The 16,883-nt window shown below is 39.9% G+C and overlaps 1 protein-coding gene across 2 annotated transcripts in view; it reads left to right on the plus strand.

The window, feature by feature from the left end:
• The window catches only part of LOC147367281 (contactin-associated protein-like 3), a 238,176-nt gene extending 227,723 nt beyond the window's left edge, over nucleotides 1-10,453 (plus strand). The window contains exons 22-24 of one of the 2 annotated variants that reach the window (XM_086414390.1): nucleotides 2,177-2,407; nucleotides 2,682-2,753; nucleotides 7,386-10,453. In XM_086414390.1, coding sequence (XP_086270516.1) covers nucleotides 2,177-2,407; nucleotides 2,682-2,753; nucleotides 7,386-7,579 — 497 coding nt within the window. In that variant the 3' untranslated portion in view covers nucleotides 7,580-10,453. The remainder of the gene's footprint in view (nucleotides 1-2,176; nucleotides 2,408-2,681; nucleotides 2,754-7,385) is intronic. The other variant, XM_086414391.1, reaches the window with a different exon arrangement.
• Nucleotides 10,454-16,883: the final 6,430 nt, after the last annotated feature.

The following is a 16,883-nucleotide window of genomic DNA, read 5'->3' on the forward strand; positions in this document are numbered from 1 at the left end:
TCCAATTCTTTGCACCCCATGAATCGCAGCATGCCAGGCCTCCCTATCCATCACCAACTCCCGGAGTCCACCAAAACTCATGTCCATTGAGTTGGTGATGCCATCCAGCCATCTCATCCTCTGTTGTCCCCTTCTCCTCCTGCCCCCAATCCCTCCCACCATCAGGATCTTTTCCAATGAGTCAATTCTTCAAATCAGGTGGCCAAAGTATTGGAGTTTCAGCCTCAGCATCAGTCCTTCCAATGAACACCCAGGACTGGTCTCCTTTAGGATGGACTGGTTGGATCTCCTTGCAGTCCAAGGGACTCACAAGAGTCTTCTCCAGCACCACAGTTCAAAAGCATCAATTCTTCGGTGCTCAGCTTTCTTTACAGTCCAACTCTCACATCCATACATGACCACTGGAAAAACCATAGCCTTGACTAGACGGACCTTTGTTGGCAAAGAAATGTCTCTGCTTTTGAATATGCTATCTAGGTTGGTCATAACTTTCCTTCCAAGGAGTAAGCGTCTTTTAATTTCATGGCTGCAGTCACCACCTGCAGTGATTTTGGAGCCCAGAAACATAAAGTCTGACACCGTTTCCACTGTTTCCCCATCTATTTCCCATGAAGTGATGGGACCAGATGCTATGATCTTCGTTTTCTGAATGTTGAGCCTTAAGCCAACTTTTCACTCTCCTCTTTCACTTTCATCAAGAGGCTTTTTAGTTCCTCTTCACTTTCTGCCATAAGGGTGGTGTCATCTACATATCTGAGGTTATTGGTATTTCTCCTGGCAATCTTGATTCCAGCTTGTGCTTTTTCCAGCCTAGCATTTCTGATGATGCACTCTGCATATAAGTTAAATAAGCAGGGTGACAATATACAGCCTTGACATACTTCTTTTCCTATTTGGAACCAGTGTTAATTTAACTTCAAATAGGAATAAAAGTACTCAGGGTGGTTTGAGCATTAAGAAATAACCTCTATAAATCACTTAACACAATGTCCAGATTATGGGAGTCATTTGGTAAATTCTTGGTAACTGATTGTTTGAAAAAGAAGGGACTCTGAGCCTTTCTATACATGATGAAGCAGGAAGGAGTTTGACAGCAGATGCCAAAGTTGCCTCATACTGACGTGGTTTCCTCTGTGGGTGACGCAAACTCTTCCTTCCCTGATTGACACATTTAAACTTGAAGTCTACAACTAAGGGGCCTTGGGTCAGACTTCCTGCCCACTGAGCGAGTGCACTGCCAGATGCAGGCATCACTGAAACGAAGGTATTGATGCTCTGCTCTCCTATGTCAATAGCGGCTCTTCTTTAGGTCATAATAACCAACCTCTGTCAGTTTGGGGTTAGAATGGGGATCAGGATGGGGTTGGTGAGGGCAAGCCTTTATTTATAGAGTAGGGACAGAGATCACCCTTGTGAAGAGGGGAAAAGAAAGTGGGGTGTGGAGTTCCCAGGACAGCAGTTGTGGGTAAGGAGATGCCCTCATTGTGAGCCTCAGAACAGTCAGCAAGACTAAAATATTAATTAGGAGGTAACTTCAGAAGGAGTTCCCAGAACTCTGCTGCTGCTGCTAAGTCGCTTCAGTCGTGTCCGACTCTGTGCGACCCCATAGACAGCAGCCCACCAGGCTCCCCCATCCCTGGGATTCTCCAGGCAAGAACACTGGAGTGGGTTGCCATTTCCTTCTCCAGTGCATGAAAGTGAAAAGTGAAAGTGAAGTCGCTCAGTCGTGTCTGACTCTTAGCGACCCCATGGACTGCAGCCCACCAGGCTCCTCCGTCCATGGGATTTTCCAGGCAAGAGTGCTGGAGTGGGCTGCCATTCCCAGAACTCTGCCGTCCCCCAACTCATGAGACCTAGGTCACTAACCATCTAGAATACTGGTCACAAATCCCGTTCAAAATATTTTGAAAACTGCATTGGTGGAGGAGGATTTCATTAGCCCGTTAACAGTGACTGCATCCAAGGAAGCTTTAATTTTTTCCCACAGGGAGTGAACAACCAACCGCAGGGCATCAACCAAGGCCTCTCTGCCACGGGCTGTGGATCTTTTTCTAAGGAAGAAAGGAGGAAGGGCTTGGAGGGAGGCTCAGTTCATCACTGCTGCGCAGAGGCGGGCTGGTCTAGCGTCCCCGCCAGCCATGGGTCCTAACGGTGTGTCCTGCTTCTTTGTCCGCAGAGCCCCTCGGCGCGGACCCGGACACGCTGCGGGCCGGCGCGCGCGGCTTCACGGGCTGCCTTTCTGCGGTACGCTTCGGGCCTGCAGTCCCTCTGAAGGCGGCGCTGCGCTCTGGCGGCCATTCTCAGGTCACCGTCCGGGGACACGTGGCCACCGCGTCCCGCTGCGCGGATGGGGCGAGGCCCGGAGCCCCAGCGCGGGAGGCGACCCGCCCTCTCGCAGGCGGTGCAGGTGTGTGGCTCGCTCCCTCCGGTCTTCCACTCCATCTCCATCCCCGTACAACTGCACTCGTTTCACATGCCAGCAAGATTATGCTCAGAATCTCCATGCCAGAGGTTTCCCAAAGTCCTCAATTCATTTTCTCACTTCTCTGGTCTTTCCATTCTTGGTTCTTCGTTTCAAATTCGTTTCTGTCACTGAATTATCTGCTCCTCTTCCAAATGTGTGTGGATTTCTCAAAACTCCTCCTTTCCACTCTCTGTCATTCTCCCTTTTTCTACTGTAGGTCGTTCTGGACCAACGGATGAGGGACGGCCCTTAGTTAATGCGGACAGAAGTGACTCCGCGGTCATCGGAGGTAATGGGGCTGCAAATGACCTCTTCCTTGGTTCTGCTGTCACTGTTAGCAAAGTCCAAAAATATCTGAGAATCCGTGATGACCGTGAGGTCAATGGCAGACCACGTACATTTGCTAATGTTCTTGATGTAACTGTACCGAACTCAGCTCCTTCGAAAAAGCTTTGTAGAAGGAACTGATGGCTCCTCTTTTTTAAAGGATGGTTGCCCAATCTATAATAATAAGAGGGTTTTCACTTGAAAATAGTCATTAGTTTCTCTCAGAATGTATGCATATTTAAGACACATTTACTTTTACTTCTTTGATTTAAAATAGCCAGAGGTCAGCCCCTTAGCCCAGAACACTTAAAAATAAGATTAAAAATAAAACATAAAGCAACATTGACATATATACACTAGCTGTGTGTAAAACAGCTAGTGGAAGGCTGCCGATTCACCTTGTTGTATAATAGAAACTAACACATTGCAAAACAATTCTCTAAATTTAAAAAGAAAATAAATTTTATTTAAAATAAAAAATGCAACATTTATTGGGAGAAGCACCTAGATTATACAAATTGTCATTTACCTGAACATAAAGATGTAAAACTGTATCTAGCATCAAGCTTATCTTTGGGCAGAGAGATAGGTAGCTATCTATCTAGATAGATAGATATAGATATCCATTAAATAAATCATTCATATATATATAGATATATATATGAAGAAGTAAAAGTAATTGCATTTTAAATATCTTCTGTTATATCCCCTGAAACAAAACTTATCCAGGTAGGACTCAAAAATTAATATTCAATTCTCCCTCCTTATCATTCAAAGAACATTTTAATTGGTTTAATTAGATTATGGAAATGTAGGTCAGTTGCAAACTCTGCTTGGTGAGTAGAAGTAAACTACTCTCCGTTCTTTGCTACCTCAAAGTGAGGTAATTACTCCTAGAGCTGGGTGATTGGACTGGGTTAGGCCAGCTACATACCTGCTCAGATTGGATCTGCCTGCATTTATTAAGATACCAGGTTTCTCCAGACAACTAGTGAAATATTCAGACATTTTAAAGTGCTGATCAAATCTATATAAGAATGTCATTATTTCCATTTCTGTATCAATTACTTTTATTTTTGTAATGAGTGAGGAATATGACCTCCATCTTGTAACTCCAAAAACAAATAAAAACTATAAATATTATTTATAATGCATATCCAAAAGGAATAACTTTCTTGTTAAAATTTAAATTAAGTCTTAATCCTAAATCATTCTGATTTATTATTCATGAGAAAACTTCACTATAATGTCAAAGTTAAGTGAAAATAAATCAACTTAAATGTGATTAATATTTACAAAGTAGGAACCAAAGTTCAAAATTTTGCAGATTATAATAGTTGGTGCCCTTTTATTAAAGAGAACAAAGATAAATGTAAAATTGATGATAGAACAAAGATGTGGTCCTTAGAGTTTTATTGCCTACGTGTGTGTGTGTGCTCAGTCGTTCAGTCATGTCTGACTTGTTGGGACCCCATGAACTGTAGCTGGCCAGGCTCTTCTGTCCATGGGATTTCCCTGGCAAGAATACTGGAGTGGGTTGCCATTCTCAGGAATTGAATCCATGTCTCCTGTGTCTCCAGCATTGGCAGGCAGATTCTTTACCTCTGAACAGAGTTGTATTGCTTTTGCTAAACATCATTGGCAAGATGTACAAAGTAAATTACTCTAGTGTCACTCCCCTGAGAAATCCTTTTTGGCTCCTGATACATGGGAGCCAAGCACAGAAGGTCTTAGGGACAGAAGGGTTCAGTTTACTGGACCCTATAATGTACTTGAACCTGCCTTCCATTTGTATGGCAGCTGGTGGCTGTGCAGTTTGTCAGTTACTGAGTACCTAGACCTCCAGTGTATTGTTCCTGAAAGAACTATCAGACTTTTAAAAAATTGTTCATAGACTTCACCTCTGTGTGAAATATTTGATCTGTTTAAAGGATTATCCCAATGGGTGAATTTCTTCATATTCTGCATTTTGCATTTTTATTTTCTCCCCTGTAAACAAAGGAAGCACTAGGAAAGGAGTATTAACCTAATCAACATTTAAACCTGGTAAACCAGAGATCACAGAGGATTTCTTGCCAAGCGATCTATGCTGTGGATGGGCAGATGGATGGATAGAGAAAGATACATACGTGTAGACAGAGACACAGACACAGGCATGAACAATTGTCAAAAACACATTTACACTGGAGTTGCTGATAGGAAGGTTATGGAAGCCATCAGATGCATTCTTCAAATTATCTCAATCTCTTCAGATAGAGGGTGGAGATGGAAGTTATTCTAGGATCCCACCAAACCCCACAAAACAAAAACAAGGTAGAGTTAGAGGTGATCAATCACATACAGAAAATCCTGGATGTATAGGTGGGTCAGTGTAATGGTGACAATCATCATATAATCAAGTGGTTTGATCACTGTTACTGAGTCAGTGGTCCCTGACACTAAAATTGGACATGATATAGCTCTTAAAACAAATCTCTATGACTAAACATAAAAAGAATTAAAGTAACTCTGTTATTGGTTCTCACATGAGATGGAAAATATATTGAAAGCAATGAATATTCTACTTATGAATAAATATTTAAGAATATTCATAGAGTAATAAATATGCTACCTCTTCTCAGCTAAGGAGTCTGAGTTCCTGATAGCATGTGCTCAGGAATCTTTGTGACCAATTGCACCCAACCAAGCTTCAAGTTTGTTGGGCTCCATCACACTTGCTTAAGTCTGTCCTAGAGTATAATAAAGAAACTTCATTTTGCAATACAAATTTTGATTTACATAGCTAAACACTAACATGTATTTGCTTACATTTATTAATTGGAAATACTAATTAATGGCTGTGCCAATCATCTTAAAACTATATTGACTAGTGAATGTTCCTTTTTGCCTGTTTCAGAATGGATTGGATATTTATTCTTCACTAATGTGATATAACTTGACTTAACATCCCTATGGCTTAGCTTCATGGTGCATTAAAATAATCCATGAAACTTTCGAAATAATACTAATACCCCAGCCTCCCACCCAAAATTCTGTTATCGTCTACTACGTAGCCAAGGTTGAGAACCACTGGCAAAGTTAATGTCTTCAATACTTAAAACATTTCCAACATGAGAAATGTTTTACTTTCCATATAACTGAATGTTATTAATATTTCTACAGATTTTTATAATATAGTATATTAGTTATCAATTGCTGCATGACAAATCACCTATTTAGCAACTTAACACAACCCATGTGTATTATTCCTCAGTTTATATGGGTCAGGAGTTTGGACACATTTCAACTAGGTCCTCTGCTTAGGGTCTCACAATCCTGAAATGAATGTGTGTCATTTGGGATCTTGGGCTGGGGTCACATTTGAAGTTTCCACTGGGGATGGAGCCTTTTTCACTTGCATAGATTGTTGGCTGCGTTCAGTGTCTTGCAGCTGTAGCACTGAGAGCTTCTGAATTTTCACTGGTTCATAGACAAGAGTTCCTTGTCATGTGGTGGTTTCCCAGCATGGCTCTTGCCACCTCATAACCAGCAGGAAGAAGGAGACTCCAACAGTACAGGTGCTACAGTCTTACGTAACGTAATCATGTAATCATGTACAAATAATCAGGTACAGACCGTCAACTTTGTCATATTGTATTGGTTAGAAGCAAGTCACAAGGGGATCACACAAGAGTGTAGACCCCCAGAGGCAACAATCACTTAAGACTCTTTTGGTCTCATAGACATAGATGAAATATACAGCACATTATTGTAGTTCAACTGTATATCAGCATAACAGTTTAATCAATTTTTCATTAAAACACATAGAAATTTGGCCACTTGATGCAAAAAGCTGACTCATTGGAAGAGACTCTGATGCTAGGAAAGATTGAGGTGAAAAGAAAAATGCAGCAGCAGAGGATGAGACTGTTAAATAGCATCATCAACTCAATGGACATAAATTTGAGCTCCCTGGTGACTCAGATGGTAAAGAAGCTGCCTGCAATGCAGGAGACCTGGGTTAGATCCCTGTGTTGGGAAGATCCCCTGGAGGAGGGTATGGCAACCCACTCCAGTATTCTTGCCTGGACAATCTCCATGAACAGAGGAGCCTGGCAGGCTATACAGTCCATAGGGTCTCAAAGAGTCGGACACAGCTGGGTAACTAAGCATACTAGGAGATAGATAAGCCCACTAGAAGGATAGAGGAACCTGGCACACTGCAGTCCATGCTCTCACAAAGAATCGGTCATAACTTAGCAATTGCAAAACAACAACAACAAAGCATTTAATCACTCTATAATAGGGCTACACAGTCTATACCTTTTAAAAATAAAAACCTGCTTATTCAGTTAGCCATGCAGGCATGACCTAAGAGGCCTATGGTGTTTTTGCACTTTAGTGTGAAGGCATTAACTGGAATCCAATCAGATATGTCTTTGGAATTAAGGCATAAAATCTCTGTGTCTGAAGTTTGCATGGACTTAGAAGTAACCTTAATGTTATAATATTACTTGGTTTCAAATTTTCTGATGATAAATGGTGCTAGGGTAGATTCTAGTTAAGCTGACATTTATGGTTTATAATCTGACTTTGTATTTTCCCTTCTCTCTAGGTGTGATAGCGGTTGTGATATTTATTTTGCTCTGCATCACTGCCATTGCTATACGCATTTATCAGCAGAGATGGCTATACCAAAAAAATGAAACAAATATTCCAAAAACTGGAGACAATGCTGAAACTGCTCTGAAAAGTGAGATCAACATGCAATGTACAGTCAGTGAAAGCCAGAAAGAGTATTTCTTCTGATCTGCTATTGTGATTTACTGATTACTAGGATGATGTGACTTTCTTGCTAAGCCAGGGGCTCCCAGTGGATGAAACCCACCTGTTGTCCTTCTGGGACAGGCAGTGGCGGTCCAATGCCATCAGCTTGCTCACAAACAGTCCCTGGAGGCTCTGCTCAGTGCTCCTTCCTGATCCATTTATGTAACAGTGACTTTGGTGTGCTCATTAATCACTGATTGGCAGTTTCTGACTGTTCTGACTTGATCTTCTAAAAGGCAAATGTATTTTACATAATTACTTCGGGTTTTAAGTGAGAAGAAGGATTCAAGCTGTGGCCATACTCTCTTAAAAATACAACATGGAAGTTTATCAACATTGGACTCTAATGTTTTGTGTTACATGGAAACCTACAGTAAGCTTCCTTTATCAATCACTTGCTGACATTTTTAAACCGGGAAGTGCTTCTCAGATGGTCTTCAGCTGCATTTCCATATTCCTGTGAACCAGAGCCCATTGGCCAAACACCTGAGAAAACATTTCTTGGCTGATTGTTTTTCCTTTTGTGTCTTTTAAATCGATTTTGATATATTTTAACAATGAAATGAGTGTTGAATATCAGCTATGAAATTCTACTATTAAATTCAGATGTGAAACAGAAAATTCATGGGTAGAAAAATGTGTAAAAGATTTTAATCTGTGATAATTTGCTTATTTTCTTTGTGATTTGTCATTATATTCTTTGTAAATTGTAATAAGGATCACCTAGTAATCTCACAGAAATGTTTATTTTCTAACTAAATTTGTGCCCATGTATAAATTCCATATTTAACACTGGAAATGTATCCATCCACATCTGAATGAAATATAATCCTAATTTTGTTTTCTTTATGTATGGGATGGTTAGGTCACTTTTCTTTGCAGTTCTGTGATTTTTTTTTTTTTTTTTTCTGGAGGTTATAACAACTCTTTGCTTTTCCTGTGACTATATGTTCATTTATTAGGGAATAAGTCACATTTTAAACTAAATCTCTCCATTTCCCTTTCTAAATTTTGAGCTTATCTAGGCAAAACATTCCTTGAGTTACCCTCTAACCTACCTACTATTTGGAATATTAGTGGAAGAATGCTTATGCTGAGGGAAAATGCAAGCTATACGATCTGAACTAACTCTGTCATTTCAGGAAAAATTCTAGGATCTTGAGATCTATTTCCAATAGAGCACCCCAAATAGGCTAGTTCATTTTAAGTAGGGCATATTTGAACATTAGGAGAGCAAAAAATCATAATTATGAGAATTTATCCAGTAACTACTTTTGTGGCAGTGGTCATTAGATACTCACATGATGTCACCGTTTGTATTGAAAAGCCAGTTATAATAAAAATGCACTGCCCTCTCCATATCCCACCTGCCATGTGCCTGCTAGGTACTAACTTTGACCACAAAAAGATCACTTGGAATTAGATGCATTTTGCCTTGCTATTACCTTTTGTGTGTATACCTACTTTTCTGTGTTCTTTTTAATGAATGGGAAAAGATATCCTCTATATTGTTTTTTTCTCAAACATTTTTTCTTATATTTTCTTATATTAATTTTCTATAAGGTATAAAAAGCTACCACACATTTAACACAATACACATTTATTATCACATAGTTTCTGTGAGTCAGGAGCTAGGCATGAGTTTACTGAGACTTTTGCAAGGTTGCAATCAAGTGTCTGTCAGGGCTGTGTTCTCATACGGAAAGTCAGTCAGGAAGGGATCTGCCTCCTTGCTCCCATGATTATTGACAGCACTTCATTCCTTTCTGCTGGAGAACTTATGAAAGCTTGCTTCTTCAAAGCTAGTGGAGGAGAGACTCTAGAGCAAGTATGCTAGCAAGAGGGAGTCTTATTTAAGGTAAATATGATCATAGGAATGACATCTCCCAATTTGCCATAGTCTGTTGGTTAGAAGGGTTTCCGTGGTAGCTCAGCTGGTAAAGAATCTGCCTGCAATGCCAGAGACCCAGGTTCTATTCCTGGATTGGGAAGATAACCTGGAGAAGGGATAGGCTGCCCACCAGGGCTTCCCTGGTGACTTGGTAAAGAATCTGCCTGCAATGCGGAAACCTGGGTTCAATCCCTGGGTTGGGAAGACCTCCTGAAGGAGGGCATGGCAACCCACTCCAGTATTCTTGCCTAGAAAATCCCCAAGGACAGAGAAGCCTGGTGGGTTACAGTCCATGGGGTCACAAAGAGTTGGACATGACTGAGCGACTAAGCACACACATTGGTTGGATAAGTCACAAGTCCCACACATACTAAGGGGAGAGATTATATCAAGACTTAACAAGCTGAGATCATGGAGACCACTTTAAAGTCTATTTGCCATAATACTGTATCTATACTGATGTTTATTTAAATGATGAAAGAAGTTTAGGATCTCAATATAGCAATATATAAAGGACTACTTTGGTAAATGGCGTGTGTAGGCTTTTCCCAAAGGTCTGTGTAGTTTGGGGAAGGATTCAACATAAAAATTATAGGGTCCATTAAACACATAGCTGAGTATAAACATCATTAAATTACTGCAACTTTAACAAGTGATCACCTTATGTTCCAAAAGAATGCATCACTTTGGTACCTGAAATTTTACAGATTTCTAGATAGTGAAATCCACTGCACTCTGATCTCTTTTCTAAAGGGGAAACTTTAAAATATTTTTACTGAATTTTGGTGATGCACCATCCACATTCCCTGACTGATTTGTAAACTTTTCCTGCTTACTTGTTAATTAAAAAAAAGAAAAAAAAACTTTTGAATTAAATTAGAAAAATATTTTTAAGAGTTGAATGAAATTTGAATTATGAAATTATACTGTTTCTCCCCTAAAATATTAAAAAATGTGTGAATGTATGCATTCTGGACTGGTGTGTATTTTCCTTTATCTCTACTTATCCTCTATATAGGGAATACTGTGATCTGTTAATTTTATTTATGATGGTATTTAACTTGTCATATGAAAAGTGAAACACAAAGTAGTTGATACTTACTGACTGCTACAAATCGGGGCTTTTCCAGGTGGCGCTAGTGGTAAAGAGCCCACCTGCCAATACAGGAGACTTAAGAGGTGCGGGTTCGATCCCTGGGCTAGGAAGGTGCCCTGGATGAGGGCATGGCAATCCATTCTAGTATTCTTGCCCAGGGCCATGGACAGAGGGGCCCGGTGGGCTACAGTCCCTAGTGTCACAAAGAGTCAGACATAAGTGAATCGACTTAGTACTCACGCACAAATTACAATACCTATAAATGTAGATATTTAAAACTTTGCCAGAGAACCACAATTTAACAGTCAGTAAGTTATTTGTTGAATGTTTGTACTCAAAACTGGTTAAATGTGATTTTCCCCAAACTGTTGGTTTCTAGAGCACTAATTACAGATGTCAGTTGCAGACAGTTCAAAGATAATAAGTCCTCAAGTTTTATTTTCAAATAGAAAAGGGAAATAGCATATAACTAACACTCATTATTAGAACTAGAACCTAGGAATTCTTGTTTACCTCATTATGAAGTAAACCCCTCCCCCCATTACCTCCTCAGTATTATTTAGTAACTTTGACAAATATATTGGGGCATTTATACAATAGAATCACTTTCCATCTAATATATATTAAATCCAACTATGCAGTTGGATTGTCAAACCATGCTTTAAACAAAGAGGATGAAATGGACATGTGTTAAATAAAAACATATTTAGTGGGTTACTTAATCTACTGTTTTGCAATCCATGTACAACAATGTTTGAGTCCCTCCATGCCTTGAATAGATCCTGGCTGTCTTTTTCCCTTTTTAAGTGTGGCTTATGGTAAATGGCAATATGGAGGAAAGAATAAAAAGGAAAGTGATAGACATGAAATGCCCTACACATGAAGTAGAGGGGGGATATGGATTTGGTGTTTATGTGTACCGACAGCCAAATGGGAACCCATGGGCATGTTTACAGGTTGAGGGAGATTGATAGATTTTATGCACATTGAAAATAACTTACTACTTCAGTTGAACAAAAATATTATTAATGGGATAGATCTATGGACTACCTAAACATACATGCAACTACTACCACTTTTCGAGAGGATGAAAGTATTCATAAACACTGGTTTAGCAAATTTAAATTCAGAGAAAGAATTGAGGTTTTATAAGAAAAAATTCTTTTTCTCAGAATTAGAGAGATTGTCTATTGACAGGAGAATCATCAAATATCCTTCCATCTGATCCTTACCTCTCCCTTTGCAGGCTTTCTAAGTGAGTCTAAGTTGCTTCTTCCAAAGTAACATCATTAATTTGTAGTTAAGTCTGGTTATCTGAGCCTTGCTTTGCTATACAAGTTTTCATGTTCTGCTAGTTTTTACTGCAAATTTCATCAGAACATCAGACTTTAGTATGTGGTATAATTCAAGTACAAGTATGGGTTTTGTTTTAGGATGATAGGTATGTGTGACTGAGGTGTATGGCAGGATTTATCATACATAGATCACATTGCTGGGAAAATAAGCTGAATTGCTACTTACTATGAAACTTCTGTTTCAAAATTACTAGTAATGCAATACATTTGCCAACCTTTGATTATGACTGAAAAATGATGCATATTCCGTTTATTTTATCATTATTTGTGTTGTGTACTGTGCTGTGCTTAGTCGCTCAGTTGTGCCTGACTCTGTCTTACCCCATGGACTGTAGCCTGCCAGGTTCCTCTGTCCATGAGATTCTCCAGGCAAGAACATTGGAGTGGGTTGCCATGCCCTCTTCCAGGGGTCTTTCCTGACGCAGTGTTGCTGCTGCTGCTGCTAAGTCGCTTCAGTCGTGTCCGACTCTGTGCGACCCCATAGACGGCAGCCCACCAGGCTCTGCCGTCCCTGGGATTCTCCAGGCAAGAACACTGGAGAGGTAGCATCTTTTTACAAAAGATATAGAGCCAGAGTGACTAAGCACAGCCAACAGAGCACAAAGGAACAGATCTAATACAGAGCTGGATTTGTTTTTCTCTATTACAAGAGGATAAGATGCTGGATTCAGAGTTTATCATTGACTTTGTAAACACAAATTCTCAAATCTAAACCTGCCTTTATATTTGAAAAGTGAAATCTTATAATCTACCAAGACTTAAGAAATTTCTTAACATGGAACATCTATAACTGAATGTAGTACTTTGTATCACTACTCTTTGACTTTAATTCTTAAAACCAATCAATGGTATACAATATTTATAATTGTCTTCTTCTTTACAGATCAGAAAACCTGCAGCACAAGGGCTTTCATTGCTTAGATAAGTGTCACACAGATAATAGATTACTGACGGACAGTAGAATGCAGGTTTTGACACTTCCAACAGTTGACTTGCTCTCATTTTCTGCAGCAAGTAAATATAATCCATGGCTAGATTTCTCTTTTGTTTGAAGATATGATTTATATGTCTAAAAATATAAAATTCAAACTATTCTGCCTAAAAACACACTTGCACAATCACACCACACACACACACACACACACACATGACATGAAGGTGTCAGATCTGTGTTTTTAATGTTTCCTAGAAGGCAATGGCACCCCACTCCAGTACTCTTGCCTGGAAAATCCCATGGATGGAGGAGCCTGGTAGGCTCCAGTCCATGGGGTCACTAAGAGTTGGACACGACTGAGCAACTTCACTTTCACTTTTCACTTTCATGCATTGGAGAAGGAAATGGCAACCCACTCCAGTGTTCTTGCCTGGAGAATCCCAGGGACGGTGGAGCCTGATGGGCTGCCATCTATGGGGTCGCACAGAGTCGGACACGACTGAAGTGACTTAGCAGCAGCAGAATGTTTTATGTGTATAGAGAAATAATACTGGTGTTTTCTTTAATTCTCAATATTTTAACCACATATGAATCCATCAAGTAGAATTTTTCTGAACATCATATACACAAATACACAATACACAAATTAGTTTGTAAATAATAGTTTTATAAATAAAATTACTTTAAAAATTGCTTTATAAATAAAATCAGGCTGACTAAAGCCATCATCAAATTACCTTAAGTATTTTATTAGTTAGAATGTTTAATCTGTCAGTTTCTCTAAATTTTTAAATTAACCTTAAAACCAGAAAAAAAGAATACTCAAATTAAGAAGTGATTTGAAAATTTTGGTAACATTTACGCCCAATCCATTACAAAACCATTGATAATGGGGTTTATATTCTTTTGTATTGTTTTCAATGTATCTGATTTGCTGAAGTTTACAGCAATACATATGTTCATACCTTCTAGCAGATTTAACAATTTGCTTTACCTAAAATAAAAATACATTCTCTCAAACAAGCCAGGGTGGAAGCTTTCAGCTGCCAGCCAAGGATTCTTGGCTGGGGTGTGCACTGGATGCCTCTCAGGATCTGTGAAGAGACCGTGAATTAATTATCTTGCCATGCTGTTTGACCTGATACCTATTTAGTTAATTTATGTGAATTTCAGAACCTCTGTTTTGAGGGCAGAAATTACTTTTTAAGAAAATGTATCATAATTCCATTTATTCAGCCTTTCCTACTGTTATACACATAAGCCTATAAAAATTTCTTAAATACAGAGATCAACTAAATTCAGGAGAAAAATTATTAATTTTTATTCTAATTCTAATTAGAGTTATTTGTACAATAATTTTAGAAAAACAGCTATATTTTATCTCCATAATATCAAACTTTCATTTAATGAATCTTACAGTCTCAACTTGTTCCAAAGACCTGTAATTACTATGATAACTGATGTTCTCATGGCTGATCCAATTGTACGGTGTCCCCTGACTCCATTGTTCTTCCAGAATTATTCCAGATATATTTTTTAAACAATCCTTGCTTTCTGTCAGCAACATGATGTCCCATCATGTCTTGCTTTTCTCTAAGACATGAAATTAGCTACCCTTAAGGAGTTCTCTTTCCATTTAGTGAATTATTGGAAACCCAAATAAAAACAATAAGGTACATATGAAAATGTTTCTCATGTATACTGTGGGAAGATAGGATTGTCAGAGCACTTTGGAGACAAGATTGGAAAGAATATTTTAAGGTAATCAATTTAAAGTAATTGTCCCAGTTTTATTAGTGGATTTGGAGAGAGGGAAATTTGAAGGGTTCCTCTCTTCTGCATCTTGGTTCTTGGTAAGGATACAAAGAAGAATCTGAGGTCTTGTTGCAAAAACAAGTTTATTGCAGCAGGAACAGAACACCTTAAGGGAGAGGTGGGCCAAGCCAAGAGAGGCACTGGCACTGGAATGGTGAGGCAAGAGGCCTTTCAAGACAGGGTTTTTACATATTCATCTAGCCAGGTGTGGACTGACAGTTTTGATCGACAGTTGCAAGTTACATAACAACAGGTTCTATTGTGCATGTCTTTCCCATAATCCAGTCTATTATAATAATCAGATGTATGTATGTATAGAATATTTATGAACCCTTGAGATCAGCCCTGGGATTTCTTTGGAAGAAATGATGTTAAAGCTGAAACTCCAGTACTTTGGCCACCTCATGCGAAGAGTTGACTCATTGGAAAAAACTGATGCTGGGAGGGTTTGGGGGCAGGAGGAGAAGGGGACGACAGAGGATGAGATGGCTGGATGGCATCACTGACTCGATGGACATGAGTCTGAGTGAACTCCAGGAGTTGGTGATGAACAGGGAGGCCTGGCGCGCTGCGATTCATGGGGTCGCAAAGAGTTGGACACGACTGAGCGACTGATCTGATCTGATCTGATCTGAACCGGCTCTGGGTTCCCTAAATTCACTTGAGGACACAGTTGTGCATCAAGAATGCATGTGACTGAGTTGGAGAAGCCCCGGTGGTTAGTTTGTATCCACTGTGTGCCTAGGGTACATGCTCTGGAGTTGTAAAAGTCTCTGTGGTTATTTTGTAGCACATCTATGAACTCTCCCGGGCCCCAGTGGGGTGTATCTGGGTTCAGATTTTAGAGATAAGCTTGCATCCTTTTCAACTAGGCCACCCCTGGTTGCTTATGCCTAACATCCTACCTAACAGTTTCAGGCTAATTATGGGCTAACAAAAAGCTAACTAACCCATGTGAAAGGCTTAGCGCAGCCCATTGTACACAGTAGATGCTCTTATAATTTATTGCTTTGGCTGCTTTGATTGTTAGTTTGAGCATTATATATGTATATCTATATCTATATCTATATATATATATAGATAGATAGATAGATATCAGAGAAGGCAATGGCACTCCACTCCAGTACTCTTGCCTGGAAAATCCCATGGATGGAGGAGCCTGGTGGGCTGCAGTCCATGGGGTTACACAGAGTTGGACACCACTGAGGGACTTCACTTTCACTTTTCACTTTCATGCACTGGAGAAGGAAATGGCAACCCACTCCAGTGTTCTTGCCTGGAGAATCCCAGGGAAGGGGGTGTCTGGTGGGCTGCCGTCTATGGGGTCACACAGAGTTGGACACGACTGAAGCGACTTAGCAGCAGCAGATACAGATATAGATATATAGATACAGATATAGGAGGCTGAAATGGAAATTTAAATCATTATTTGGCTATTTTTTCAATATGAGCTGTTGATTCAAAGATTTTAGACCTTGTGGAAAACTGCATGAACTGAAAGTAACTAATTATTTGCCATTTTCCAAGCTGGAAACATTTGGGCCTTATACCTACTAAGTCTGAGCTTCCCAGATGGCACAAGTGGTAAAGAACCCGCTTGCCAATGCAGAAGATGTAAGAGACCCAGGGTTTAATCCCTGGGTCAGGAAAATCCCCTGGAGGAGGGCACGGCAGCCCACTCCGGTTTTCTTGTTTGGAAAATCCCATGGACAGAGGAGCCTGGTGGGCTACAGTCCACAGTGTCCCAAAGAACCGGACATGCCTGAAGTGACATAGCATGCACTCACACACCTATTGAGTCTTGAGAAGTAATAGAAGTACAAGGTATGGTCCTCCACTTCAGGAGAAACTCACAGTGACAGGAGTAAGGACACATGAGGACCGGGCCCTAATCTGCGCCCCCCACCCACCCCCACCACTTGGGGGCTGACTTGAGGATCAGATTTCTAAGCTGCATGACTACTCAAGCACCAGCCATTCTCTTGTATGCAAATGTAGGCATTCAACCTAGACTCCTGTATTCAGAAGATTTTGAAAAAGGAGGGGCAAAATAAAGATATTTTGGATAAACAAAAAGATGAGCAAGTCTGTCTCATTTAGAGTCTCATTAATGAAATTTTAATTGATTTCACTGCCCAGTAGAAATTTCTATGAGGATAGAAAAGTAGTTACCAGACACGTGTGGCTACTGAACA

This window comes from Bos grunniens, chromosome 8, assembly GCF_055505025.1.
Source record: "Bos grunniens cultivar Pamir isolate PY7600 chromosome 8, Bosgru_T2T1.0, whole genome shotgun sequence".
NCBI classification, from domain to species: Eukaryota; Metazoa; Chordata; class Mammalia; order Artiodactyla; family Bovidae; genus Bos; species Bos grunniens.